Source organism: Asparagus officinalis, chromosome 5, assembly GCF_001876935.1.
Source record: "Asparagus officinalis chromosome 5, Aspof.V1, whole genome shotgun sequence".
In the NCBI taxonomy this organism is placed as follows: Eukaryota; Viridiplantae; Streptophyta; class Magnoliopsida; order Asparagales; family Asparagaceae; genus Asparagus; species Asparagus officinalis.
The window spans coordinates 110678565-110696648 of NC_033798.1; the positions used below are offsets into that span (position 1 = coordinate 110678565).

Genomic DNA, 18084 nt, shown 5'->3' on the forward strand with positions numbered 1-18084 from the left:
CGGTAGAGGCAAAAAGGATTCAGGAATTCACAGAAAGCCGTGCCTCGTGCTGCTTCTCACGTTTGGCTCGGATCACTCGTGTTTCTCGTTTCCGCTGGCATACGGGATCGTGTCTGGCTCCAAATACTCGTAAGATTAGGTAGTTATAATGGTATGATATGTTTATGGCGTTTAAATACTCGGTGGTTTCACCATCTTTACACTTAAATACAAATACTTTTAGTCATCCACGTTTAGAATATTGTAATCACCGTTAAATAAAGCTATTATGACGAAAATACTCGTTCATAGAAATGGATGTAAAATTTAATCAAAAGATGGATGATATATATAATGCTAAATATGGCAATAAATCAGATCAATGTAATTAGACAAATATCATGTGCTAATTATATGAGATTATCCCTAGGAATATTCTCAATATTCTCACGTTCAACCAACAGAAGGTACTAGCATGTCATTTTTCACAACTTGAGATATTAAAATGCTATATTTTATAACTTAGGATATTTTAAATGTAAATGTGGTAGTACTATAGGGTATTTAATTGCCATTTAGCCTAAATTTCTAATACACTGCATAAGAAAAAAGTGTTTTAAGCCATACAAAGGGGATAACATGACAATTCGGATATTTCACCACCTATTTTTCGGTTCAAAATACAACACTTGGATACTAGATGTTTTGACAGGATATGTAATTTGTAAAATTGTAGAGGACCTGTCAAGATATGGCTAAGCACGGCGCAACTCGTCCCAATACTGATCATCTTTCATTTTGGGTTTATCGATATACATGTTTGATAACGTTATCATTTTGATAACCTTTTACAAATATTTCTTTCTTTTTTTTTTGAAAAGTAACCCAAATTGTCTAAAATATCCTCACTGCCGAGTAAAACAACAGGGAATTAAGATGATAGGGCCAAGGCTATTTCAGAAATTTTACAAGTTTCTTTTTTTGACATAATTATAAAGTTTCAAAAATTCATATCATACACTTTCGAAGTAAGTGATTACTGAATATCCGTATGTAAAACCTTTTTTGGTTCCCGGAAAGGCATGAATCACGCCGTTCATGCCATTCATTTGGAAACATGTTTAACTACACAAAAAATAAAAAAATTAAAAAAAATCTTCAAAAGTTGTTAAAGTACCCCCATCGGAACAAGGTGATGTACGATTCCTAAAGAGATTACATCAATCAACTTTAATAAAAGATCAGTCACAATGTTAGTCATGTGATGCCCCGTTTAGAAGCACGCACATAATATACAGTGAACATTCCTTCTATAGATGCAAGAATCGAGATGATTTCCTTGCCATTTAAGGGCTATTTGGTTCGTTTTTTAACTTGATGGAAAAGTTTTACATCGCCTCCACATCACATTTTTGTGGTCACGTAAGATATAAGCTTTCCGTCGGTTTTTTCCCCATCTTTGGTTCGCTAGGATTAAAGAAGGGAAACTCGGTGAAAATCGCCGCCACATCAGATTTTTTTTTCCCCCAATTCCTTCCTCAACCTCGTGAAATCGACGAAAACTACAGCCACGTCGGCTTTTTGCTATATAAACAAAAGTTTTCTCTTTATTTCCATGCGAACCAAATACAAGAAAAATAAATACATTGGTTTCCCACTTTTTTTTGCGAACCAAAGCGAAACAATCTATTTCTTGGAAAAGTTTGAAAAACTCAAAACTTGTGTTTTTGTACATGGAAATACATTTCCCTATATCTAGGAAACGAACCAAACAGCCCCTTACAAGAAAAGGTTTTATCATTTACACATTTCACGTTAATACATTCCTTATAGGTTTATCATAATCCCATATTACATGAAAATGCCAAATCAGTATAGAAAATAAATACAAAGCAGAAAGTATGCAAACAAAACAAAACAAAACAAACACACCCGTGACTGCGGAAAGACCTCACATTTTTCTCATACCAACAAGATTCTCTTCATTTTTATAAACATTAAAAAAATACCAAATATTTACTAGTGCGCCAGTAACAACCAGAAATTTCTTCTGTAAATTTCGAGCATGCTTCATGGGAACTTACTTTACAACTACAGAAGAGGAAAAAGAAATTGTGTCAGAATAATGAATTCCAAGTGATATATCCTAACCGGATAAGATAAGAATAAACTTCTGATGAGATGCGTCATTTGATTACCAAGAAACAAACCAGACAGTGGGAAATGGTAAGCATTTTCAGTAGCAGAATTTCTTCTTCTGCAGAGAGACATTATAGACCCCCATTAACTTCCAAAATTATCAAATATCAAATGAGACAGTTATAACAAAATACCATCTGTAGGTAAATATCATAAACAGAGAAAACCTGCTAAACCTACCCTGAACTTAGCCTCCCGCTGGCCGTCAAGGTAAGCTAAGAGCTCCTCTTGCCTCAACAGAGCCTCATGAAGTGCCTGCCTCACACCGAGGGGGTCATTAATTCATAGTCATACGAAACAGATACATAGAAAGAAAGTGATTTACTCATAGCACAACTCTATGATGTATCCTCTTCCAGCATGTGTCAAATTACCAACCTGTCCTCAGTGTGTAACAAAATGAAGTTTGATATGATTGTACTATGCTTTATAAACATTTAAAATTCCTCATTAATCAATATTGAAGCCCGGATAGGAAAGCTTGGGGGTCAAAGTTGGTTCACGGATCAAGCTCAAAATATAGACTTAACCTAATCTGATGTTCTTTTCTGCAGAGATACAACTAGAGGATTTTCCTCGTTGGATGGACTGGCCATATGTAACAAATAACTCTGGCAAACTTGATTGCTTATATTTTATGGATGATTTCGAATTTCATATCACAAATGCCGCAGAGGAAAGGACACCATAGATTTCTGAAATAGATGGTCAATTTGATGTGGTTGTGGTGAGCATGCTTATTATAAGTTTAAAGGAACATATTCTTGTCAGATCATTTTGAGCACAACATTTTTGACAAGTATATTAATGTTTCTAGATTACTATGGTGCACTGTGTCCCAATAATTTAGAAATTGATTCAGGAAATTATTAAGGGTCATTTGCATATATAGCCCTTAAATCTTTGCAAAAATACCCTCCAAATCTCAGTATTTACAAAAGCACCCCTCAAATCATCAATTTTTGAGAAGACTACCATCAAAGCAAGTAATCATCAACTCCGATAAGCTAATTTGTAATCACAATGTAAAAATTATCAACAAAATAGTCAAATTTCTAGCACCAACTTGATGATTTGTTGATTTTAGGGATATTTTTTCACAAAGTTGATGATTTGAGGGGTAGTTTTTCAAATATATGATTTAGGAGGTATTTTGCAAATGCCCATAAATTAAGGGGTATATATGAAAATAACACAACTATGAACATAAAATTGCCTACCTGAAATGCTGCGGTAGAGAGAAGAATAATAAACTTTCCCACTTTATATTAAAGTACAAAGATTTTAATGGGCTACATCAAAATATGAAAGATTGAGGTTTATGTGCTATGTTACCCCGACACTTCAATCTAGGTCCCGTACCCGTGTCGGGTACGTGTTGGGTGCGGATCCGCACCCAAACGGTGGATACGGCGCAAAATTTCACTCGCGAGCGAAGAAAAAAAAACCGCACCTGAAAATTTGAAAGAAAGGCCGAATCGGGCGTTATTTGAGCCCAATAACTCAAGCCCACTTGAAATCAAAGCCGAACGAAGCCGAACGAAGCGATTTCAGAGCCCGATTTCAGCGATTCTGAAGCGATTCTGCCTCGACGACGAAATCAAAGCCGAACGAAGCAATTTCAGCGCCCGATTTCAGCGCCTCGACGAAAGCCAACGACGAAATCAAAGCCTTGACGAAGCAATTTCAGCGCCTCGACAACGAATCCTCTCCTCGACGACGAGATCAGCGCCTACAAGGTTTGATTTTATGGATTTTAGGGTTTTTTTTTTGTTTTTTTTTTCCTTTTCTCCTCGACGACGAGATCGACGGAGGACTGAAGCTTGGACGAGCTCCGACAGAGGATTGAGGCTTGGACGAGCTTCGAGGGTCTTGTGAGGGGCCATCGATGGAGGACTGGCTTTGGGTTCGCGAGGAGAAATGGGAAGAGGCGACGAAGATGAAAACCCTAGGGGGAAGTTACGGTTTTATATGGGGGAGGGGTTTGGGTTTGGATTCGGGTTTGGGTTTTTTTCTTCACCTGTTTTTTATATGGAGTGGGGTTTGGGTTTGGGTTTGGGTTTTATATAGGGGGAGGGGTTTGGGTTTGGGTTGGGTTTGGGTTTTATATAGGGGGAGGGGTTTGGGTTTGGGTTTTATGTGGGGAGGGGTTTGGGTTTGGGTTTATATAAGTAATAATATTAGTTCTAAATTTTTAAATAAAATAAAAATAGCTTTCTATTTCTTAGAATTGTTAAATAAAATAAAAATAGATTGTCATATTTTAGGGTATATTTGCAAATGTAATAGGTATTTAATTCAACACTGATCTAAAGTGAATTATTTTATATATATACAGCCGTGTCCCCGTACCCTACTTTTTACAAATTTGTCGTGTCCCGTACCCGTACCCGTACCCGTACCCGTACCTAGGTAACATAGATTATATGAAATAGCCCTTAATTAAGATCAAGACCTACGATCAATATTAAGGGAGACATCCCCTTGAGTGCGTTAATGGGCCACAAGTTAAATTATGGTATAGATTAATATGAAACACTAACATGCACAGAAGGTAAAAGCTATAATCAATATAAAGTCAGTTTCCCTCTGAAAATGCGGCATGCATGCTGCAGATTGAAAAGCAGCAATGCTGAAATGATTGACAAAAATTGTTGCCTGATAGCCACCAATATATCAACCCTTTTATGGTTTCTACCATATACCTCGCCATGCGCAATGCATGAAATCTAACCCTAGAAGACCTATGCAGACAATGAGACAATACATCATTTGGCAGACTGAAGTAATAATTCAAAGCTTCATCCACTCTTGATAACTACAAAACTGAGTAACTTTAATTTGATTTACCTAGCCTACATCCCTACAGCATACCATAGACTGAAGACTTAGAATGTTTTGCTACTTTTTGAGATCCGTACATTTCTAAGAGAATGAAAACCGATGAATCAAACTGAACCACTTTCCTCCAAGCCATCACTAAATCAGGAAGCATATCTATCATATAAATGGCATGGTTTTCCTTTTTCCATTACTTTTATTGGCATCACTTGAGTAAAATATGGTTATAAGCAATAAATATTTACTAAACTTAGAGCAACAAAAATCCTCGTATAAAAGAGTTTGGAGGCGTACCTTTTTTGTAGAGATAAGCTCGGCTTCTAATGCATCCACGCGACAAACAGCAGCATTAAGCAACTCTTCTTTCTCACAAGGCATTTCAGATGGCTTTGCCTTAAGAATGTCGACCTTCTCTTCTAGTTCTCCTAACCTTCTCAAGACAGATGAAAGGAGGTCCACCTCTGTGAAACCCGGAGTAGGTGAAGGAGGGCGAGATTCCTCTTTCTGTACAAGGTCAAGTCCAAATGAAGGATACTGGTTATCTATTACTGGAGCTTCACTGGAGAATCCCTTAGTCACTTTGTTTGCGACTACACGTAACACTGTAAAGAGCATCATGAAGAATGCCAAAATGACTGCAATGATTCGATCTGCAACTCCTTCAATTGTCTTATCAGGATTGGATGAAGTGATTGAACCTGACATGCCAACCATAGTGAAATTAGCAAACAAATAGTCTCCAAAGCAAAATAAGAATGTACACAAAGTACAATGCTTAAACCATATAATACCAAAGAAATTATATCATATGATAATCAAAAACTAAGAAAACTATGACGGCAAAAAAAAACACAAAACATCTCTTTGCAATACACTGCTTAAGCTGCATGGACTGATTTTGGGGGCAGCTCCCAGTAGGCCACTTAGTAATCCTACACTGTTCAGATGCTGCACCTGATAAGGTAAACCCTATTAACGAAAAATATTTTACTGAAATGATAATCATTCTCATTTTCTACCAAATTCTTGACCAGCATAACACAACTATAGTTTAGAACAGTCAATTCAACAGTCAGACTATAATACCCAAGAAAACCAGGAGAACCTTCATGCTTCCAACAACTCCAGGAGAACACAAGGAATTGAAAAGAGCAGTTAAGGTTTGACAACTGAAAGTCAAACTAGTAATTAGAGTAGTACTAAGTAATCATGAGGAATTTTCTTCCTTTTATGGTTTTTGTGTCAAAATTTAAATGCAAACAATAGTTCAAACTAACATACCATTAGAGGCAGTAGGCTGTCGAGAGACCTCTTCCTTCCATCCTGAATCAACGACAACCTTGTCAACCATGGGAACATTTTCGTCCAAGTCAGGAAAGGCAACAGATCGGCTAGTCTTTCGGGCCATTTTTGCCTACATGAGAATCAAGAAGACAACTACATCATCTATAAGAATTGTAGCCCAATTATACTATAGAAATAAGAGCAGCCAAATCCATTAAAGGCATACAAATAAATTATAAAGAATATATTCCCCTTAAATATGACTAAACAACAGCAGTTTCCATTTGTAATATTAGCTACACAAATTTACTCAAAAGATTAGCTACCCAAAGAAATAACTCCAATTCTCCCATATAAGACACAAAATAATAATAAAGTGATGTACCGCTCCTAAAGTCGTGCATTTCTTACTGTTGCCCTCTAATACTACTGTACAAAAATCCAACCATCAGCTTTGATTTCCTAAATAAATGGCAGTTTAGGATGATGAGCATCATTTACTATAACAAAGCATGATAAATCAAACATCAGCATCTGCATGAAACTGAGGCCCCTGCAGTATACTTCATGACAGTACATCAAATACTCACTATTTGGAAAACAGAAAAAAAAATGAATAAAATTCAAGGCAAATACATGCAGGATAAACTTTGGAAGAAGTGAGACATCTAATTTTTAGTTAACCAAGAACAATTGGGTTAGTACTATTTATATAGAACATGTGGTTTATGATTAATATTAATCTCAATTTCATTTTGCAAAATATGAAAAGGAACATGCTCATTATTACTTACATTTGAATATGTCTTATCGATGACTTATCATTTTTGTTAATTTTTAGCCATGTTCCGGTATGCTAAGTTTCTAAGCATGCACCAATAAACTTCACAAAAGTTCATCTACTGAAAAAAAAACTCAAAATTAAAATACAGGAAAAAAAACTAACGCGCTGTATTCCTTGAATTGATAATTGATAGTCAATGCTAACATTATTTTTTAGTCAATGCTCACATTATTTTTTGTTCTTTTCTAGGAGGAGTTACCTCTTCATGAACAGGGGTTAGTTGAGGATATGCAATGGAATTCCTTGTTGCTTTGGGAGAGTTAATGTCTTCAGCTTCTGATGACTCAGCAGTTGACGTGTCACCGCCTCTTATCTGATTCAAATATACAGACAAGTTAATTTCAAAGAGATTCTTATCAACAATCTAAAATGATCACAGGACCAGAATTAAGTCATACTGTTGGGTATTGTGGCTTAGCATAAGCAATGATCTTTCCATCACTATTGGAAACAGTAACAATTTGTCTGCCACACTGTGCTTCCCCATCAAGAACCATCTGGTTACATTACTTCATCAGAAATTGAGCAACAATGAAACAGTAATATAGTCATCATCTACAGTAAAACAACAAAAGGATACCTTTTGTATGTGAGGATCTTTCCAGGGACCCTCGTCTGACAATAGGCATCCTCCATGTTCAGCACATGTGCAAGAACCGCCAAGAAATTCTGGCAATTCGCTACACAAAGGATGCATAAAAAATGATGATAAAATAAATGGAAGAAGAAAAATAGAGTACATTATCTGATTAAAATAAAGAATTACCTTGGATCAATTATTTCCAGCAACTTATTCTGGTACTTGGTTCCAAGAACCTGATAAAAGTTTCAAAATTGCCACAAATCTTAGTCTCTAGGAAAAAAATAAACAAACAGATAGGGAGGGTGATTGTTACTTAACATGAATTTTTGAAGTTGTCTTGGGATCAAGAAAAGATTTCACACTGTTCCATAGAAGTCTAAACCCAGTGCCAGCATTAATGATAAACATGCGGCATAATGTCTGCAAAAACATGTAGATGCTAAATCACACCCTTCCAGCATCAAGTTCATATAGTCAAGTGTAGTCCAGTTACTTGCAAGGCTGTGATCTTTATATCAATAAGATAGTACCTCTGGATAGTTATCGCTGTCAATCTTCTGCAATCGCACAATTAGTTCTCGAGCAGTCTTGCTAAAATTTTTTAAACCCTGCAAAAATGAAGTGCACCAAAAAAATATTTCATTATAATCAGTAGTGACAGCAGATACATTTCAGCTAACTGGTTAGAGAAGTATGAGTATAAAACATACCACGCCTTGAACATCCAAAATTGTAGTACTTGAGTCTATATGCTTTTTTGCAGCAATTGAGCATGCTGGAAACTTAACCATAAAAGCCCTTTCAAACTCCTTTACATGATATCTTATGTACCGATCCATTGTTGTCACGTGCATGAGTTTATTTGGATCAACTCTTCCCAGTCTTTCAATATATACAGGTCTTCCCTCCTTATCCACACCATGATAACCATGCGGATAGTATTTTAGAACTTCCTCATGTTCTGCATACTCAAAATCCTGATGAACTCTAGTTAGTTGTTGATCATGTTTTTAGCAAAAGAGAACCAGAAATGAAATTTTCGGTCACATGAAAAAATGAGGCCAAAAGAATGAGGCCAAAAGAATGAGGCTTAGTATCTCCAAATTAAGCATCAGGAAATCTACAGCTATAGTCTGATGTAAGAGGAGTAAAGCTAAGGATGTGAAAGTTACTGGATACTGTGAGAGCACCTAGGAAGCATGCTTAAGATGTATTCAAATGAAATAGATCTCTCATGCTGAGGAGACCTTTCAGCAATAAACAATTATGATTTCAACAAAATATATACTAGATATATTGTAGTTGAATAAAAAATCCACAATTCAGGATACTGGCATCAACGAATGCTTCTCAATGAGACGTAATACATGGAAGACTTGGGCCCTATAAACATGAAAATAAGGGGCTGTTTGGTTCGCTATTATAAGAGGTGAAAAACTCAGAAAACTCCTTCACGTCAGATTTTTAGCTCTCCATGTCAGCGTTTTTGTTTCCGTCCATTTCTTTGTGCCGCTTTGGTTTGCTCGAATGGAAGAGGGAAAACTCTGCTGAAATCGCCGCCAACTAAGATTTTTTTCCCTCTCCGATTTCCTTCCCCAACCAAGTGAAATTGATGAAAACTCTGCCACGTCAGATTTTTTCCTTCTGTGCTTTGTTTACAAAAGTTTTTCTTTTTTTCTATGCAAACCAAACACAAGAAAAATAAATACATTGGTTTCCCACCATTTTTTATGTGCGAACCAAAACAAAACAATCTATTTCTTAGAAAAGTTTGGAAAACTCAAAACTTGTGTTTCTTTACATAGAATTGTATTTCTCTATATCAAGGAAACGAACCAAACAGCCCCTAAAAGTAAAGTCCTAGACATATCCCAACTGATCCTTGTTCTGTTTCTTAAGTTGTTATACATAATTCAAATCTCCATATCACGTTGAAGTAAAGTATTACTTACACACTTAATCTTTCTTTTAGTGTGGTTTGTGCCAGGTTTCTCCAACAGTTATCAGAAAAGAGAAGTGGTAAGGGGAAAAAAACTACTAGGCCAAACGAAGTTACAGGAATGATTTCAATAACTAATTTTCGAATGTATGTTGTCAAAAGTTTCCATAATGTTGTTATTTTTTTTTTCAAGTGATACAACATGAAATGAAGCAGTTCTCTGACATGCTTCTGTATACTTTATGTTTTTTTGAAGGATGGATAGACCAGGTATTAAAGAAAAGCATTTCCATAATGGAAATAGTCTATATGGGAAGAATTCTCAATATCATAGTTTGAAACTTAAAAACTGAAAATGACTTAACAGGTAAAATATAAAATGTTCAACAAATCTATAAAGCATTAAAGCTGACCATCATAAGATAAACGAATATCAGATACTATGATAATAAATCTTATTGATTTTCACAGAATCTGCAATTCTGCATCTAGCAAGTGTGATATTTGTACAGATGCATCACATAGCAAAAAGTTGCTATATTGGAAACATGTGGACATGGAAGAAAAATGTTGTTGACCCACAAACCTTACCACCCAGGCTTGCATAGCATTATCAAACTTTTAAACCGTGTCCTAAATGCATTATTTTTAACCAAGGCAATATGTATCAAGTATCATATTAATATATACAATATGGCTGACTCCTTTAAATAGACTATAAATAGTCAGTGGGTTTTCAATGTTTGATATAACTAGAAGATATATTTTACCTCTATAATAGTGTCAGCACCAAATTCCTTCCTCCATTGAAGCATCTCAGCCCACATTTGTTTTGCTTTCTCAACATCAAATTTCCTTGCCTTCAAAAATCTGCAAGGAAAATGACCAGATCAGAACTTTAGATTTTGAGGACATACAAAACTATACTGTTTACATGATATGGGGGGATCATTTACTAACAGAGTACCAGTATCATCAAATGCACAAAGCAAGATACAATCACAGGAAATTCAATTGAATAATTCTTTCTGGTATATGAGTTTTCCACAAGTGATAGGTTTTGTTGCCAATAATATTTCTTGTGTCAATGCAACTTATGTTATCAAATGTAGATCATCTAATTCTTGCATCAGCTTCTTTTTTCCATGTACGTAACAGCATGCTAGAAGAATAGCACATTGATTTTGCAGGTTTAAAGGGCAGTGAACTCTATGGAGAGAAGAAAATCAGCTACTATATGACGCGGTAATGACATAGGAAAACTTGAAAATTTGTCCTAATGAGACCAAACAAGGTGTATCAAACATGCCAATTGAAAACAAGACATACCTCAACATCATGTGATAATCATCATGCCTAGCAGGTAGCAGTTCATCCAGTATCAGTGATTGACGAAATGCATCAACAGCTTGAAGTTCCTCAACATCCCTGACATCTTCAATTGAGACTGAGATGACTTGACTGTCACTCTTCCTCCTACTCTTTTTCTTCCTCAATGAATGCCTGAATTTGGTTGAAGCATTTAGTGCCTTTTTCTTAAAAGATCCCATCCTCGTTCTTCTTTCATCCTCTGAGTTCTCAAAATCTGATTTTCGCTCTTTCCTTTCATTTTGACCAAAAGATCCGTCAAAACCTGAAATATTTTACGGGCATTTTTGTCAAATTAGGGGAGAAAGAGAGTGAATAGAACGTTTGGAAGTAGAATTTAAACAACATTTCGCATTCAGAAAAATGATATTGGAACTAACTTCCATACATTTACAATTCTTATTGGATTAACATGAGTATGGATGGGAGAATGCTTTCAAATAACAAGCTCAGAGTTGGTAAATACACATATAATATCCAAACTCATAGTTTTACACCCAGATACATGCATCAGCACGCATTTACGTACATATAGGCAACAAGGTACAAGGTACGTGATATACTGAAAGCAATAGTTAGTGGCATGCTGTTTGCATGAATTTAGTTTATAAGTTATTTAAGGAACTGGGGTAGCACCACAAACAATTATGCAGAACTAGACATCAAAAATTGATAAAGTGAATTAAAATACGATCAATCAGAAGTTCCTTATTTTATTTTTATTCATTACATGGCATATTTCTACCGGTTACAAGACAATTAAGGAAGCTAGTAGAATCAATACTCTAAAACATCATACTCTAGGAAAGTATTTTTTGCTAAAGCTATGCACACTCATTGTAAGGGAAGTGGACAAATGTCCATTGAGAACCCAACCAACCGAAGACTTAATTTCACCTAAGAAGAGGAAATGACAAACTAAGTTTGTCAAATTTATGAATTCCAATCCAATGAACAACTGATCATTTCCTCACATAATTTCTCCGATAAGGGGCTGTTTGTTTGGGCCAAAATTTTAGGGAACCAGCATTTTTGGAATAAAAACTAGGTTTTGGGCCATTATAGGATTCTAAAAGTTGGGTTTGCTTCAAAAAAAATTTAAGAAAAAGTTTCTTAAAAAGAGATAAAACAGTGACTTTTTTTGGACAGCACAAATCCTATCTTTTGGCTTGGAAATGTGCTACAAAGTTGACAGATTTGCCGGCTCCTCTTTTCCTCTCTCTCTCTCTCTCTCTCTCTCTCTATTGATGGTTCTATTATTATTCTTTGGAAATGAAATAAACATGAGTTTTGGATATGATTTCCTATTCTTTGCTTTATCATTTCAAATCAAACACAAGTTTTGGATTCCTTAAATATCCTAAAAAAAATTTTGAATTTGGTTTTATGTGAGGGAGTCCATTTCCATAATTTTATGGAAATGAACCAAACAGCCTCTAAGAGGTAACTGATGTTTACAAGCCTGCCTACCTACCTTGAAAACACCATCCACATGTTTAATATTTGGTAGAATGCATTTATCCTTCATATAATTCTGGAATTTTTGATAAGAAGCCTTGCTGAAATTTTAGGGAAAGGCACTCAAAATTTTGTACTAATTCATTTCTTTTCTTTTATAGCCCAAGAAGTACGCAACATCAACCAAAAAGTGAACTCCACAAAGAAAAATTCCTCAAGGACCCAAAATATGGGACCAATAGGGGGACAAGTGAGGTGTCCCACTCCTATTGGATAATGAGTTGGCCATCAATGATGGCCAACTCATTATCCAATAGAAGGGGGACACCTCACTTGTCCCCATATTGGACCCAAATTTTGGGTCCCTGTAGCAAAGCTCAAAACCTCTCTAAATTCAATCTACATAATTATTTCTGAATAGAAAAGGAAATATAGACAGCCTAAATTACCTCAAAAGGAGCAATTTTTATTAGCTTAAACAACGAAAACTCCCAAATTTCCAACAAAAAGAATAAAATAAAAAATAAACGAAAACTCACAAGGCCTGGCGAATCGATCGAGCGGTCCTGACATTTCAGAGGAAAATCCGAAGAATTTCACGCGCAATCGATCATAAAAAAGTTCTTCAAAACCCTAACAGAGAGAATAGCTGAATCACCATCAGAAATCCAAATTAACAGCTAAATTCACATCAGGGGGTAAAACTCTACGGAAAATTAAAGAGTTCTCTTTGCAGCTAATTATACCTCGAACCCGATGCTGACGTCGTTGGTTTCCGGCGGAGCTGCGAATTAAGCGGCGAGGTAATTCCGAGGGACCGAATTATTCGCGCTCGGAAGGAGAGGAAGAAGGCGGGTAGAAATAATGGGTAGGGGTTGTTTTTCTTTTCTTTTTTTTTGGAAAAGGAAATTTTGAGGGAGAATAGGTGTAGAAACCTAGGGTTTGTGGAGCCCACAGCCAATTGATTGTTGCCACGTCGGCGCGCGAATCTTGCGAGGGCGCCGGTGGGTCCTCTTTTGGCAAATACGCCAACTTTCCAATAATTTTTATTTTCTTAAAGTTTTTTTTTTATAGAAAATGAAAAGAACATTTTGATGGATAAAAAGATGGCTAAATTGCACTTAAATAACTTAAGTTACAAAACGAAGCAAATATATACCTCAAATTATCTGTCGTCTAAATTTAATAAATGCCATAAATTTTTACCAAAAAAAAAAAGAGACTACCTCTCATTGAAATTTACCCAAAAGGAGAAAGAGCTAGGCAAAATTGTAAATAAAACAATCGATGAGGATAGATGACGTTTAAAATAGACATATGACCGGTACGTGGAAGAACTTGTGAAAATAGAAAAGTTATAAAAGAATATGCATTGAGGAAGAAAATGGATTTAGACAATACGAGGCCTCGTATGAACCAAGCCGGCAGCGAAAATTCCAAATATGTAAAGACAACTAGAGAAAATGATTATGACGTTGTTTATGGATCAGTATCATACAACTTAAAGCTCATTTTATTATTTAATGGAAAAGGGATAGCTGTACTCCTTGTTCCTTCCAAATGACTAAATGAGGAACTCTCTTCTTCATTTTTAAATAGTCTTTGATCTTTTATACAATTTAGTTGGAATTGAGGATATTGTTTAATTTTTATCAGCCCAACAAAAACTGGCTATTTGTCGAAATTTCCTAAAAAGTAAAACAAGACCATTGGTCTGGTTGGCAATTTATAACCTAACCCGCTAACCCGATTTGACCCGACCCATTATAAGTGGGTATGGATCACTTTATATGGGTCGGGTCATATACGGATCGACCCAAAAAATCTAATAATTAGTCAAGTTGTAAACTGGTTAACCGGCCAACCCGTTTAAATTTAACCCATTTAAATTTAAATTCATCTCTTAACCTTCAAATTATGTAAAAACACACCCATAAAATATCAATATATATGAAAACTACAAAATTCATAAATTACATACAGCACTATCAATTTTTTATAGTTTGTAGAAAACACTCTTAAAGGGTTCAAAAATTAAAACAAATCCTCAAAAGTTCCAAATTTACCAAAAATCATGAATATATCAAAACTTATAAAACAGTACAAAAAAATCTATAAATTATAAATAACAAAATAAAAATTTTACATAAAACACCCTCAAATGTTCAAAAATTGTAAAATAACCCTAAAAGTTAAGTTTGTAAAATTTGCAAGACACAACCCAGAAATATCAAAACCTACAAACAGTATAAAATCTAAAACCCATAAACAACCCCAAGAATTTTTTGAAATTCACAAAACACCATCATAGTTTCAAAAGCTGCAAAAAGTACACCTAATAAGTCAAATTTTACAAAAACACAACCCTGAAACCTAGAAAAATCAAAATCTACAAACACTATACAATCTATAACTTATAAATAGCTTCATGAAAGTTTTAAAATTTACAAAAAACACCATGATAGTTTTAACAGTTGTAAAAAATCAACATCTATAGATAACTGCACAATCTATAACTTATAAATAGCATCATGCAAACACCCTAATAGTTTCAAAGTTACAAAAAACACCCAAAAAGTCAAAGTTTTAAAAAACTGAAAAAGTGAAATGTATGAACTCTGAAAATTTTATAATTTATAAATTACTAAAACCCCATTGAAAGTTTTGAGTTTTTCCAAAAGACACCCGAAATGTTTGAAAAATGCAAAATACACACTCAAAAGTCAAACTTTTATAAAAACATGCTCGGAAAATATCAGAAATTACAAAAAGTATAAAATTTATAAGTAATAAGTAGCAACATAATTTTTTTTGAAATTTTGCAAAAGAAAACACTAAAAATTTAGAAAATTGTAAAATACACCGTACAAAAGTCAAACTATTACATAGACACGCATCGGAAACAATAAAATTTATAAACAGTATAAAATCTATAAGTTACAAGTAGCAGCTTGGAATTTACGCAAAAGACCCTAAAAGTTTCAAAATCACAAAATACACCCTCAAAAAAGTTAAATTTTACACAAACACACCCTAGAAAAATCAAAATCTACAAACACTACACAATCTATAACTTATAAATAACTTCATGAAAGTTCTAAAATTTACAAAAACACCATGATAGTTTTAAAAGTTGCAAAAAATCAACATCTATAGATAACTGCACGATCTATAACTTATAAATAGCTCCATGAAAATTTTAAAATTTACAAAAAATACCCTAATAGTTTCAAAGTTGCAAAAAACACCCAAAAAAAGTCAAATTTTTAAAAAACTAAAAAAGTGAAATGTATGAACTCTGAAAATTTTATAATTTATAAATTATAAAAGCCCCATTGAAAGTTTTAAGTTTTACAAAAGACACCCGAAATGTTTGAAAAAATGCAAAATACACACTCAAAAGTCAAACTTTTATGAAAACATGCTCAGAAAATATCCAAAAATTACAAAAAGTACAAAATTTATAAGTTATAAGCAGCAACATAAATTTTTTGAAATTTGCAAAAGAGCACCCTCAAAATTTAGAAAATTGCAAAATACACCCTCAAAAAGTCAAACTATTACACAGACATGCATCGGAAACAATAAAATTTATAAACAGTACAAAATCTATAAGTTACAAATAGCAGCGCGGAATTTGTGAAATTTGAGAAGAAAAGACCCTAAAAGTTTTAAAATCGCAAAATACACCCTCAAAAAAGTTAACTTTTACACAAACACACCCTAGAAAAATCAAAATCTACAAACACTACACAATTTATAACTTATAAATAGCTCCATGAAAGTTCTAAAATTTACAAAAAATACCCAAAATAAGTCAATTTTAAAAACAAAAAAATTGAAACTTACAAATTTAAAAAATTTATAATTTGAAAATTACAAAACCTACTAAAAGTTTTGAGTTTTGCAAAAAACACCCTAAACGTTTAAAAAACTTCAAAATGCATATTCAAAGGCCAAAATTTTAAAGAAACGCTTCCAGAAAATATCAGAACTTATACAAAGTACAAAATCTACGAGTTATAAGAAGCACCATGAGATATTTTAAATTTATAAAAAAAACACCCTAAAAGTTAAAAAATAAAAAATACACCCTTAATAAGTCAAAACTTTTAGAGAAACATGCCTCAGAAACAATAAAAATTAGAAACAATACAAAATCTAAAAGTTATAAATAGCATCATAAATCTTTTAAAATTTAAAAAAAACACCCTAAAAGTTTTTTTTTTGACTGAAAATAGGGCCTTATACCCTATCATATATATATATATATATATATATATATCCCGCAGTTTGTTGGGTCCTTTGGAAAGCTAGAAATGACCTCATCTTCTCAAATCTGTCTTCCTCACCTTAGCTTATCATCAACAAGGCTGTTCACTTTCTTCTTTTATGGTCAGGGGCCTCATCCACTAAGAAAGCTATCAAGCTGAGAAAGCTCATTCACACCTCGGGCCTTCCGGATATTGCTGAGTCAAGCTCAGGCAACAATGGTCTACTAGACCCGCAGGGGTAGGGGCATTGCTCTGTTCTGGTTTCTGGTTTTTGGGGATTTGAAGATTTTGTTCCCAGGGGACCGAGAGGATGTTTGGTCCTAACTCGCTAACTGCTTTTGCTTTGGAATCGTTGAAGAAGGACATGTAATAGAGGGGAATGGATGAGAGGACTGATTTGAGGAGAACTAGCCTTCCACCTATGGAAAGCTGCTTACTTCTCCATATGGAGAGCTTGCGGTGGAGAGAATCAATCAGAGGCTGCCAGTCTGCCTTGGAAAGGGATCCTCTTTTCAGGGGAAGGCCTAGGTATTTAAAGGGAGGGGATGCAAAGGAGCAGTTGAGAATATTGGCTAGGTAGGGCCCCTTGGTAGATGATTTACCACTGTAGAATAAATTAGATTTGGAGAAGTTAATGGATAGGCCAGAGGTACATTCAAAGAGATATAGAATAGATTTGAGATTGGAAATGTCTGAGGGGTCAGCCTTGCAGAAGACAATTGTGTCGCCTGTAAATTGTAACGACTTTATGTCATTGAGGGAGCCTTTCAAATGGAGCTCAGCAAGATCCCCGTGGTCACAACTGTTGTGAAGCATCCTGCACAGGACGTCTACCACGAGAAGAAACAACATGGGAGATAGGGGGGTCCCCTTGTTTAAGACCCCTCTGGCTGGGAAAAGGATTAGTTGGGGATCCATTAACCATAACAGACGAGGTAGACGAGGTAGACGATATCAGGATGGAATGTATCCAAAAACACCATTTGGGGCCAAAGCCTCTACACTGAAGGATGGACAAAAGGAAGTCCCAACTCACACAATCAAAAGCATTGTGAAAATCGAGTTTAATGATACAGGCTTCTATCTTTTTGGAGAAGCATTGGTGAACCATCTCATGTCCCAGAATGATGGAGTCCATGGTAGATTTGTCATGCTGGAAAGCCGATTGAGTGAGGTGAATTAAGGATGAGAGAAAATGTCTTAGCCTGTTGGCTAAAACTTTGGTGAAGATTTAAAAAAGGCCGTTGAGGAGACATATGGGTCTGAATTCTGAGGCCTGGGTGGGGGAAGATGTTTTGGGGATAAGGGATATGAA

General features: G+C 34.9%; 2 protein-coding genes across 3 annotated transcripts; both read right to left on the reverse strand.

Annotated features, from left to right (window-relative positions):
- LOC109840678 (phosphatidylinositol/phosphatidylcholine transfer protein SFH8-like) lies at window positions 1759-13384 on the reverse strand. Of its 2 annotated transcripts, none has more exons than XM_020409407.1 (16): window positions 13242-13384; window positions 13035-13128; window positions 10999-11302; window positions 10440-10539; window positions 8441-8707; window positions 8261-8338; window positions 8049-8150; window positions 7914-7963; window positions 7728-7827; window positions 7546-7644; window positions 7347-7460; window positions 6301-6433; window positions 5314-5717; window positions 2359-2433; window positions 2178-2236; window positions 1759-2070 (listed from the first exon to the last, which is right to left on the reverse strand). In XM_020409407.1, exons 2-15 carry the CDS (start codon window positions 13066-13068, stop codon window positions 2216-2218), a joined length of 1881 nt encoding a protein of 626 aa, XP_020264996.1. In that variant the 5' UTR covers window positions 13069-13128; window positions 13242-13384; the 3' UTR covers window positions 1759-2070; window positions 2178-2215. The 2 variants fall into 2 exon arrangements, with proteins under 2 accessions (XP_020264996.1, XP_020264997.1); XM_020409408.1 differs by having other exon boundaries at window positions 13035-13144.
- Window positions 16935-17621, reverse strand: LOC109842372. Its single transcript, XM_020411259.1, has one exon. The coding sequence runs from the start codon at window positions 17619-17621 to the stop codon at window positions 16935-16937; it is 687 nt and encodes a 228-aa protein (XP_020266848.1).